At 33.6% G+C, this 12,758-nt stretch overlaps 1 protein-coding gene across 3 annotated transcripts in view; it reads left to right on the forward strand.

Moving 5' to 3' along the window:
* The window catches only part of BBS9 (Bardet-Biedl syndrome 9), a 461,843-nt gene that overhangs the window by 199,324 nt on the left and 249,761 nt on the right, over positions 1–12,758 (forward strand). For all 3 annotated transcript variants that reach the window (XR_006384294.1, XM_044246344.1, XM_044246345.1), the window contains 2 exons: positions 3,722–3,736; positions 10,423–10,563. Coding sequence is in view for 2 of the 3 variants with exons in the window: in XM_044246344.1 (XP_044102279.1) it covers positions 3,722–3,736; positions 10,423–10,563 (156 nt within the window). In the remaining variant the exon portion in view is untranslated. The remainder of the gene's footprint in view (positions 1–3,721; positions 3,737–10,422; positions 10,564–12,758) is intronic.

Genomic DNA, 12,758 nt, shown 5'->3' on the forward strand with positions numbered 1-12,758 from the left:
GTCTCTCATGGTTCATCTTCCCTTCCAATTTCCCCCAACTCTCTTCTCCTCTCCATCTCCCCATGTCCTCCTTGTTATTTGTTATGCTCCACAAATAAGTGAAACCATTTGATAATTGACTCTCTCTTCTTGACTTATTTCACTCAGCATAATCTCTTCCAGTCTCAACCATGTTGCTAGAAAGTTGGGTATTCATCCTTTCTGATGGAGGCATAATACTCCATAGTGTATATGGACCACATCTTCCTTATCCATTTGTCCATTGAAGGGCATCTTGGCTCTTTCCACAGTTTAGCGACCATGGCCATTGCTGCTATAAACATTGGGATACAGATGGCCCTTCTTTTCACTACATCTATATCTTTGGGGTAAATACCCAGTAATGCAATTGCAGGGTCATAGGGAAGCTCTATTTTTAATTTCTTGAGGAATCTCCACACTGTTTTCCAAAGTGGCTTTACCAACTTGCATTCCCACCAACAGTGTAAGAGGGTTCCCCTTTCTCCACATCCTCGCCAACACACATTGTTTCCTGTCTTGCTAATTTTGGCCATTCTAACTGGTGTAAGGTGATATCTCAATGTGGTTTTAATTTGAATCTCCCTGATGGCTAGTGATGATGAACATTTTTTCATGTGTTTGATAGCATTTGTATGTCTTCATTGGAGAAGTGTCTGTTCATGTCTTCTGCCCATTTTTTGGCATGATTATCTTTTTTGTGTGTGTTGAGTTTGAGGAGTTCTTTATAGATCCTGGATATCAACCTTTTGTCTGTACTGTCATTTTCAAATATCTTCTCCCATTCTGTAGGTTGCCTCTTAGTTTTGTTGACTGTTTCCTTTGCTGAGCAGAAGCTTTTGATCTGGATGAAGTCCCAAAAGTTCATTTTCGCTCTTGTTTCCTTTGCCTTTGGAGACACATCTTGAAAGAAGTTGCTGTGGCTGATATCGAAGAGGTTACTGCCTATGTTCTCCTCTAGGATTCTGATGGATTCCTGTCTCACGTTGAGGTCTTTTATCCATTTCAAGTTTATCTTTGTATATGGTATAAGAGAGTGGTCAGTCGAGTTTCATTCTTCTACATATAGCTGTCCAATTTTCCCAGCACCATTTATTGAAGAGACTGCCTTTTTTCCACTGCATATTTTTTCCTGCTTTGTTGAAGATTATTTGACCATAGAGTTGAGCATCCATATCTGTGCTCTGCTCTGTTCCACTGGTCTATGTGTCTGTTTTTATGCCAGTACCATGCTGTCTTGGTGATCACAGCTTTGTAGTAAAGCTTGAAATCAGGTAACATGATGCCCCCAGTTTTGTTTTTCTTTTTCAACATTTCCTTAGCAATTCAGGGTCTCTTATGATTCCATACAAATTTCAGGATTATTTGCTCCAGCTCCTTGAAAAATACCGGTAGAATTTTGATTGGAATGGCATAAAAGTATAGATTGCTCTAGGCAGTATAGACATTTTGACAATGTTTATTCTTCCAATCCAAGAGCATGGAATGGTCTTCCATCTTTTTGTGTCTTCTTCAATTTCTTTCATGAGTTCTGTAGTTCCTCGAGTACAGATCCTTTACCTCTTTGGTTAGGTTTATTCCCAGGTATCTTATGGTTCTTGTGCTATAGTAAATGGAATCGATTCTCTAATTTCCCTTTCTGTATTTTCATTATTAGTGTATAAGAAAGCAACTTATTTCTGTACATTGACTTTGTATCCTGCCACATTACTGAATTGCTGTATGAGTTCTAGTAGTTTGGGGTGGAGTCTTTTGGGTTTTCCATATAAAGTATCATGTTATCTGCGAAGAGAGAGAGTTTGACTTCTTCATTGCCAATTTGGATACCTTTTATTTCTCTTTGTTGTCTGATTGCTGTTGCTAGGACTTCTAATACTATGTTGAACAAGAGTGGTGAGAGTGGGCATCCTTATCGCGTTCCTGATCTCAACGGGAAGGCTGTCAGCTTTTTCCCATTGAGGATGATATTTGCTGTGGGTTTTTCATAGATAGATTTTTATGAAGTTGAGGAATGTTCCCTCTATCCCTATTCTTTGAAGCATTTTAATCAGGAACAGATGCTGGATTTTGTCAAATGCTTTTTCTGCATCAATTGAGAGGACCATGTGGTTCTTCTCTCTTTTCTTATTGATTTGCTCTATCACATTGATTGATTTGCAAATGTTGAACCATCCTTGTAACCCAGGGATGAATCCCACCTGGTCATGGTGGATAATCTTTTTAATGTTTTAGCAATGTTTTTTAATAATTATAGTTTTAATTTTGTCTAAGTAAATTTTCTGGCTTATGCATTGACAACTCTATACTCTGAGATGATTTTACAACTTTAATACATATTTTCAAAATCTATTTCTTCTGCTTTGTACATTATTTTGCATTAGGTTGTTAAAAATTCATTATTAGCCAGAATTGACCATTTTGATAATTTATTTAGATTTTATTTAGATTATTAAAATTATTAATTTTTAAAATTTTTAAAATTTATAATAATTATAAAATTATTCAATTAAATTATTTGTGGTAAATTTGTGGTAAATTAAAATTTGTGTTAATGTAAATATTTTATGTTTAAATGACTTTGAGAAAGCTGGCTTCAGAAAGAAATACAAAATTTCCATAAGGCATCAAAGAGTGATAGACATTTTTAATTGGATATTTCTGAAAAGAACATTGGTAGTTTTAATGTTATTTTAATTTTGAGTTGTGAGATAAAAAAGAAATATTTAACTAAAATCTCTAGATCATTTATCATTGAGTGTCTCCGTAATCAAAGGGAATTTTATACATTTTATCCTTGTTACATTTCAAATATGTGTGGTAGGTGTTTATGCCTTAATTCAACTAAGCATTTCACTTGTTTTCAGGGAAAGGGGTAACACTGGTTGAATATGAATTTTTTTTCCCAATTTATTTATTTTCAGAAAAACAGTATTCATTATTTTTTCACCACACCCAGTGCTCCATGCAAGCTGTGCCCTCTATAATACATAGAGAAATGGATTATGTAGCAAGTGGGCAAATGTTTTAAAAATACATTACGAAGTTGTAAAACCAGTCTGTGATCTTATGGTTACACATGCCATTTTTAACTATTATGCTTTTCTAAATACAGAACTTAAAAGATTATATATTGTTGCTAAACCAAAGGACATAATGTTAATTAGTTGAAAGTCAATTAGAAATTAAAATGTAAAAAATATCTATAAAAGTAAAGGAATACCACGACAAGCCAAAAAGACATTATTTTTGACAAAATGTCAAAAAGACATTATAATATAAATGAGAGTAACTGAAAATACTGGGTATTTGGCCTTGCACTCAAATTTTTTCCCCAACAATTCATTTAATCCTCTTGATGTCATTTATACTGAGTCTGGTCTGTTCTTGGTCTAGATTATATACCTTACCTCTTTTTATTTATTTATTTATTTATTGCCATATTTACACTGGAATAACACACTGTCATGAACTTCTGAGAATGAATGGCAAATATATTGTTAGATTTCACTTATTCATGTTATACTCTTTAGTTGTAAATTGACTTATTTTTGTTGGGGGCCATTTAAATCATCTGAGAGACTCTTGAAAATTTTAGTTTATATTTTTAAACAGGTGTATATTAAATTTGTATTGTAATTTTACCTCAAATAATTTGTTGCATTCTTTCTCTCCTATCCTTTTTCGCATTACCTCTGATGGATAGATCGAAATCCTGATGGTAAGTGAAATGATGATTTAGGACAAAATGAATCTCAGAATTGGAAATTTGGTCTGTGAATTGAACTAGTATTATACCACGAATGAACTATTTTTACAGACTGCTGTTTTAACCACAGACACTTCTTTAGGATGATTCAGTGCCTTCATGTGGCTATGGAGAGGATCATAAATGTTTCCTCTCATAGAGACTTGCCATTCATTATTAGTTGTTTTAGAGTCATGAAAAAGAATGAAGCTCCATGACTGTTTTGGAAAAAAAAAATCAGAAGTGTCATTGACCACTTATATCTGGAAGTTTGGGTGATTTACTCTTATGGCCTGCTATCTTATTTTACTTAAGATAAATAAAGAATAAGGGAAAAATGGTGTTTGTCACTGAATTCTAATTGTTTTCTTTTTCTTTCTTGCTATCTTTTTTTAAATTGAAGGCTGGAGTAAAGCAGTCAAAATGTAACTAGGGTATAGAGAAAGAATAGGCACTTTTTAAGTCTTTTGATTATTCGGTCTTTTTGGTTATGCTAGTGATTTTGATGTTTGTTCTGTGACCAAGGGGCAGCCACTAAATGGTTTTAAGTATGTCAAAAAGTGCATGGATATGAACATGCGTACACATGCTTTTGCCCTGGAAAGGAGAGGAATAGAAATGTATTGTGGAAAGATCACTCTGACTGCAGTGTGAAGAACTGGTTTTGAAAGACAGCCAAATTGCCTGTCAGAAGCTCAGTTGGAGGTTATTGCAGTAGAGTGGAGTAGAGGCTATGGAGATGGGGCAGAGACCTATTCAAGCCTCGGCTCAATAGTTGTGAGCACCTCTAATGCACAGATTTTCATATCTGAGTACCATATCTAGACAAAGGGATCAGGGTTCTTCGAGAAAGGGCTGTCCAGGTCTGGAGAAGGGAAAATAAGAGAGCCTGTCCTATATTGTTGAGTCAGAAAGCAAAAAAGTAGTCAAGAAATGATCACAGTATATCACAGTGATTCATATGGGACACTTAGAGCATCAAAATCGTAATGTAATTATGGGCACCTGGGTGGCTCAGTGGGCTAAGCCGCTGCCTTCGGCTCAGGTCATGATCTCAGGGTCCTGGGATCGAGTCCCGCATCGGGCTCTCTGCTCGGCAGGGAGTCTGCTTCCTCCTCTCTCTCTCTCTCTGCCTGCCTTTCTGCCTACTTGTGATCTCTCTCTGTCAAATAAATAAATAAATAAATCTTAAAAAAAATTGTAATGTAATTATTATAATATATTGACGACAGAAATAGAATCTATGAGTACAGTGATGAAATAAAGGCATGTATAGAGGGAAAACTCTACAAAAGAAGGTCAACTAATAAATGGAGAATGGGTGCTAGAATTAGAGAATCATTATTTTGCAAAACCTATGTAATAATTAGTTCAGTTAAGATTCATCAATGGACACTAAACTCATTGAAGTAATAGAATATTCAAAACATTACCTAATGGATTACTTTTTAATTACAAGGAGAAAACAGTGTCTCTACAAGAGTGATTTGGGGGGCACTTGGATGGCTTAGTGGGTTAAAGCCTCTGCCTTCAGCTTGGGTCATGATCCCAGGGTCCTGAGATGGAGTCCCACAATGGGCCCTCTGCTCAGTGGGGAACCTGCTTCCCCTCTCTCTCTGCCTGCCTCTCTGCCTACTTGTGATCTCTGTCTGTCAAATGAATAAATAAAATCTTAAAAAAAAAGAGTGATTTGGTAGCACTACCATAACCAAGTTATCAATGTTAGTGTCATTAATATCAGCACAGACATTATATACTACCTGTACTGATGCACATATCTTTTGAGATATACAAATTGTCTGTTTTCTCTATATCTGTTGTCTGTTTTCTGTATGTCCAAATAGATCCACTGTTCTCTCTGATCAGAGTACCATGAGCACTTATTCTATGTGCCTATTTCTTATCTTGTTTAGAACTTGTGGGACAATGTCATCAAGGTTATGACCCCTTGAAATTACCTGGGTTTATCTTTATTATTGTTGATAATTATATGTTGATTATTATTACCAGTTGATTATTACTGGTTTATCTTTAATATTTTTAAAGAAATCTTTATTTATGAATCTACTGCAATACCTGTCATAATATAAATTTCATTACCTTTGTTCCTTTTGTTTTCCTAGTAGATTTTGGGCTCTTTGGAAGCGGGGTTCAAGTACTCATCTTTGAATTGTGTGATGTCAGGGTAAATGACAGGCACTTAGTTATCCTACTTTGATTATTTTTCTTTCTAGACACAGACTTAATGTGGTGGTTTCAGTTTATTATATTTTCAGATAAATATTAGATAATATTAATAATAAATACTTAAAAAATGATGGCAGTAATATACTCATACAGTCTTGGTAATGCCAACAACCTGAGTTGCATTGTGTCTGGGAGGTGAAAATATATTTATATGAGAAACATTTTATAGGATAAGTGTTTAGCTTAATAACATGAAGTATACTTCTCAAATTAGGATTTGGGTTATTAAAAATAACTGATTATTAACAATGAATATTTACATTTTACTTGGCAAGATTGAATTTAGCTGGTAAGATTTTTTTTTTTAAGCTGGTAAGATTTTATACTAACTTTTATAAAATACCATATTATTTAAATGATTTATTTTGTCTTTAAAAAATTAGTAAAGGTTATTATGGGAAGGAATTTATTCTCTCTTACTGTAAATTCAGCCCAAACCATGAGAAAAATATCCCAATACATGGAAATTTTAGTATTTCAATACAAAGTTAATAATCTCTTATGATATATTTTAAAATTATAATTAAGCTTTAGAGAGTAGGATTGCAATATTCAGCTTCACCTACTTGGCAGAATTAAATAATATGTTGCTACTTAGATCTTAACTTAGACACAAGGCTTCAAATTTCAAAGACTGGTCCATTTTATTGGCCTGATCTGTTCAGGCTCTTTGCAGATAAGCAGTTCTGCTTTTACATGTGGAAAAAGAGAAGCAAAGGAGGTTTTATGTTGTCCCATAAGAGTTAGTCTCCATTATGTCTGCATTAAAGTTACATGACATGGGCAGTGTAAAACATGACTGCAGATGGGGCACAGTATGTAGCCAGACATAACAGGAAGGGATCAAGGAAGTTCTGGCTCCCAGACATTGCTACTGCTTTGGGGTTCCTTGTTTTCAAAATGAAATGACTCTAGCAGGCCCCTGGAAAGAGTCCTGAAGGCATTATATAGATGTGTAATATATATAGTTATTCTACTCTGGTATATATGTTCTTTTTTCCTTCCCCCCCCCAAAGCACATTTTGGCTTCTCTCTTGACAGTGATAATGGGCTCTTGGGTGTGCCAGGTATAATAAGAATTCTTTTCCTGAAGAAATTGTTCTGTCAAGAGTGGTTTTGATGTGAATTTTCTCTCTAAGTGTTAAATAATTTTGTGATTAATTGCACCAGAGTAGTTGCGACCATCCATTTCCTCTGTCAGGCTAGAAAGGGAAGTGTCTGAAGGAAAGGTGATTATATTTGGTAAAAAACTGTAGAATGAAGTCAGTCTGATGAACAAGTAGGCCAATATTTGAGTATTATAAATGACCTTTTTTTTTTTCTTAGCATAACACTCAGAGTTATTTGAATAAGCTAGATACAGGGACTGTTTTGCCAACTACATAGAGAAAATATCACTGATGGTAGGCAAAGTTACAACCAATTAGACTTTCAGCTAAATTGAAAGCTATTCTAATAGCAAATTTGTAAAGTCTTTAAATACATGTAATTCTTTCCTTCCTTAATATAGGTACATACATGCATGCATTCAAACATATCTCTATATGTCTGGCTTCAGGTTCTTAGATGCATTCACAGCCTGAAGAGTAAGTTGGTAGCCAAACTTACATTTAAGGTTTTTTAAAAAAATTGAAGTTCAATAGAAATATGCCCCTGATAAAAACCCCATGTCTGAATACTGGAGATTATATTTTAAAAGACTGGGGTTTAAATTTAAGGGGAAGTGGTGTTAAATACTGGCATTGCAATTTTTCTTTTTAAAGGTGATTTCCTTAAACTGGTTTCTAAAAGATTTCATATCCACGCCCCCGCCCCCGCAAGGTAAAACTTTTCAAGCTGCCAGCATTTAAAGAATAGCCATAATCATTTTATTAAGTAGGAGTATCATCATTTTTCAAAAAAATGTTTTCCAAATGTCCTATGGAACAGGTTTACAATTCTTGGGTAGAAAAGAAATTCTGGAGGGTTTCTACAAATCTTAGCAATTGTAGACCATTGCCCTAGTGTATGATATTGTCATTAACTGACCCGAGTTGTGAATTGAGTTATAATGTATTTCCCTTCTTGGGTTCATTAGTGCTTGCAAGCCATTTGTTTCAATTTCTGAAAACATATATATACAGCCAGTTTCTTTAGCTCTAGGTTCTTGGAGATTTAGGGTAATAATCTTCAATATATAGAATCAGTAATGTAAGGCCAGTGTTATGCATTGTGATTAATTTTTTTTTACCACCAATTCAAGTACTACCTATCTGATCCAAGTAAAGTAGAACCACAGTTTTAGTAGTATAGTTTTAGAAGAACATTTATAGTCAAATTTTGTTTGAACACTTAACTCAGCTTTTGGGTGAAATATATAGAAAAGTAGCTTCTCTTCATACATATACAGAATTGTCAAAAGTTGAAGGATTTTTTTCCATTACTACATTCATTAAAGATAAAGGAAATGGAAATAGGTTTTAGTGTCCTTGTTCTTTCCAGACTGCATCTCTTAATCAAGGCTGTAATTTATATATTATAGAGGAAACATATTAATAGGTATATTTCCATAATTTGGGGATATATGGGATATATAAAATTGGGAAAAATGTTTTGTAATATTTCTTATGGTGATACTGATAGTTGTGGTTTGAGCAGTAGCTTAGATCATGTTACCATAATATTTCGAGTCAAAACATTTCATCATTATAAAGTACAAATACACATGCCTCTAAAACCTCACAGAAAGTCAGGAAATAATGCCTTGGGAGCTTTTCTGAAGAGACATCAGTTATAATTTGCATCTAGGATTCCAGGAGAAGTGAATTTAACATCTGTTGGTTATGAGCAAAAAAATGAGCTATGTAAAATTTAATGGATAATAGATTATGTTGAAGAGAATCACAAATATGCTCCACATGCTCTGAAAAAGTATTTAATTGACCTCATATATCAGTATGCTTGCCATTGTTGATGATCTCTCACAATCCTTGTGAATAAGTAGTGCTGGAAAGTGTACTCCCAGCTTGGATGTCAAGCAAGCTCACAACTCCAACTGGCATTAACAGAGTATGTCGCTAATTCTGGGGATCCTGCTTTGGGATCATGTCCCTAAGCTTTAACTGCTTCTGCTTTTGCTATTTTTAAGCTGCTCACTGACTCCATTTTAAAGAGATAAAGGAATTAATGTGTGGATGCATCAAGTAGAGTAGGGCGAATTTTAAGTTTTTCATTTCTCTACAGCAGTATACTAAGATAGAGGTTTCAGTATATTACCTTTTATCTTATCCAATCAAAGGTGGAATCCTAGAATACAAAGAGAGAATACTGAAGTTGTAGAATTGCTTTGCTAGATTTTAAGTAGAGAACCCAATTTGCTTTGGTTTCAATTTCATTCTCAGTAAAAATATTGAAAGGAACAATCTTAAAAACTTTAAATTTTGACATAAAACTCTTCATTGTTATTTATTTAATTACATATTTCAATATGCCTATAAAGGTACTGAAAAATTCAGTTGAATGACCATGTAATACTTTTGAAATGTCACTTAACTGTGATATGTAAAGTTAAATGGATGGAGAAAAATTTAATTCATATGAAAGTAATATTCTTAATATTAATGTGTAAAATAACATGAACTTCAGTGGAACTACAGTAGAGCAAATTCTTCCTTCATGCTTATAATTTATTGTGGATTTTTAATTGTAATTTAAATCTTTAATAAGTAAAAATAGCTAAAGATTTAAATTTTTGGTGGTAGAAAAAATATTAGATAAAGTCATATAGTATCTTCCTGATACAGATTTCATATATATATATATATATATATACTTGCTCATTTTAGCTGATAGCCTTGGATTAGGGCTATAGCTTTGAAGGTCTTAGTTTAAAGAAGGTTCAGTAATTGAATATAAAATTAAATATACTTTTTTTAAACATTCTTTTAAATTTTTAAATTTGAATTCAATTAATTAACATATACTGTATTATTAGTTTCAGAGGTAAAGAGTTCAGTGATTCATCAGTCTTATGTAGGACCCACTGCTCATTATATCACCAGCCCCTTTCCCTCCAGCAACCCTCAGTCTGTTTCCTATGATTAAGAGTCTCTTACCGTTTGTCTGCCTGTCTGAGTAAATGTACTGTTTTGTATAATGTTCAACTGTGATGATTTTTAAAGTATGCTATTATATTAAAGGCATACCTGATGCCTACACTCTTTTTTAGGATTTTATTTTTGTCTTGAGCTTTTTGACAATAATATAAAATATGTATTATGATAATACTTTATAGCTTTTTCAGTTATGCTAAATGAAATGGAGCAAAATTTTAAAATAAGATATGTTTTTATTCAAACTATTAATATAGTTCAAATTTTTTGGGTCAAATTTTCTGTCAGGTCTATGAATCTGCATTTCTCTTTTTATTTCAGGCATTCCTCGGGTTATCCAATGTAAATTTAGACTTCCCCTGAAATTAATCTGTCTACCAGGTCAGCCTTCAAAAACTGCAAGCCACAAACTAACTATTGATACCAACAAATCTCCAGTTAGTCTTCTCAGTCTCTTTCCAGGTAGGACTTTTGAAGTAACATGCCTGTAACATCAGAAATGTTAAGAATTCAGAATGGAATCCTTCATCAGCAGGTAATGATAGGGTAATTATCAGATAATTGTTAAGTCAGAGTATAGAAATGCTTCAAAGATTTTTCTCTCTTGTTTGCATGTTCAAAGGCAAATAGCGTATATCAACAAGGTAATAAGGTATACCTTTTAAGTTTGATTAAAATTATTATAATCATTATTTTGCTTCAGTATTCAGAAGTGAAAACATCAAATGTTTCTTTTTAGACTGTAGAATTTTTTGGCGTGGAATGTAGATATTTGTTTTTCATCTTTATTGTAAGTTTTTGTCCGTGTACCTTTTTAAAGTATATTCTGTGTCCCTAAAAAGTAATCTCATAAGTAGATGCTCTTTGTGGTTTTGCTTTCTCCAGCAGCTGGATGGGGTGATTGTTCAATTCTCTGGCTCTGATCCTTTGAAAGGGGCTTCATATATAAGGCTTGACTATCACAGTGAATTTGGGGTAATTTGTGAAGGTGTGACTTTCTCAGGTGTCAGTTTTTTCTTTCTGAGTAGCTTAGAAAAGAGAGAAGTGCTGATTGGATAAAACATCTTTACTAACCAGGTTTTCTAAGGTGTAGCATCTATTAAGTTTCCTGGTGATGGGATGGAATTAAAAAAAGATCTGGGAATTAAATTAACCTTTTCAAATCCCTTATTAAAAAAAATTTGCACTGTTGACTATAATATGCATCCTCACCCTGGCATTAGTGGGTAGGATTTAGAATACAAAGAGTATTTTCCACAAGGTTTAGAAATTTATGGTAAGTCAACTTTTGTGTTACTACTTAAAGTACTTACAATTTATTTTTCATTGATTTGAAATATTTAAAAAGCTTATTTATATCTAACTCAATGAAAAATCTCCAAAATTAATTATCTTTATTACAATTAATCTATTCTATAGTTGTAACTGAATTTGCACATACACACAGATACACACTGACAGACACCCACACACTTTGTTAGCAAATAGTTTTATACTGTTTGGTTTCTTTTTCCTTTTCCCGTCCCTTCTCTTTCTTCTCAATTTTCTTATAAAAAAGGTGGAAAGTCATTATCCTTACATCTTTTACAAATGTATTAGTTCCTTGGGTCTTCTCTACTGTCCTGGGAATAGAGTTGGAAGTTGCATGCTGCATACTGAATTTATTGGTGCCTTTGAAAAATGTCTAAGACTATGGCTTCTGAGTGGATGGTCATTATAGGTGGAAAAAAACAACAGAAATTGAATAGATGGGGCGCCTGGGTGGCTCAGTGGGTTAAAGCCTCTGCCTTCGGCTCAGGTCATGATCCCAGGGTCCTGGGATTGAGCCTCACATTGGGCTCTCTGCTCAGCAGGGAGCCTGCTTCCTCCTCTCTCTCTCTCTGCCTGCCTCTCTGCCTACTTGTGATCTCTGTCAAATAAATAAATAAAATTAAAAAAAAAAAAAGAAATTGAATAGATGCTTTTGGCCTGAGAGGTAGTCTTTGTAAGTTATGGATTACACAAGAAGAACTAAGGAAAGCTCAGATAACTCATCCATTTTCCTCCTGATTTTGGGCTCAGTTGTTTTTATGTCGCAGGTTATCTTAGGCTTATTGGTATATATTTGCTTTTTAATCACTCTAGAAATGGGACTCAATGACAAACTAAAAAAATTTCCCCCCAGATCCAGTGTATATGATTCAGCATGTTCTCTTTTGGAGTTTTGGGGTGTGCATTCATATTGGAGGCATGATGAAATCCTGTAATTATTTAAAATAAGTACTCTTGTTACTTTTTCACTTTTAGAGAGTGCTTTTCACGCTTGGTATAAAACTTTCTTTGTTGGTGTCAGATAAAGTTGCTGTTGTGAATCTGTTTTTTAGCTGAAATAAATTAATGAGCTTCATAGAGAAAAAAAAACTAGCTTTATTCTGCATCTTTCCCTATTTTTTTTATTTTGGTTCTTTGAACAAATAGAGGTATATTAAAATAACTTTCATTTTTCTTATTACAAAAGAAATGTGAAATTTAGAAATGGACAGCCAAAGGAGGAAAACAGAAATTACTGGTAATTCCACCATCCAGCAATATCTACTCATGTTTCATGACACTTGCCTAATCTTTACAAAACATTTTTCATTACCCCTCAAGGATTTTACTTTGCATAATGCTGTGAA

This window comes from Neovison vison, chromosome 4 (assembly GCF_020171115.1).
Source record: "Neovison vison isolate M4711 chromosome 4, ASM_NN_V1, whole genome shotgun sequence".
In the NCBI taxonomy this organism is placed as follows: domain Eukaryota; kingdom Metazoa; phylum Chordata; class Mammalia; order Carnivora; family Mustelidae; genus Neogale; species Neogale vison.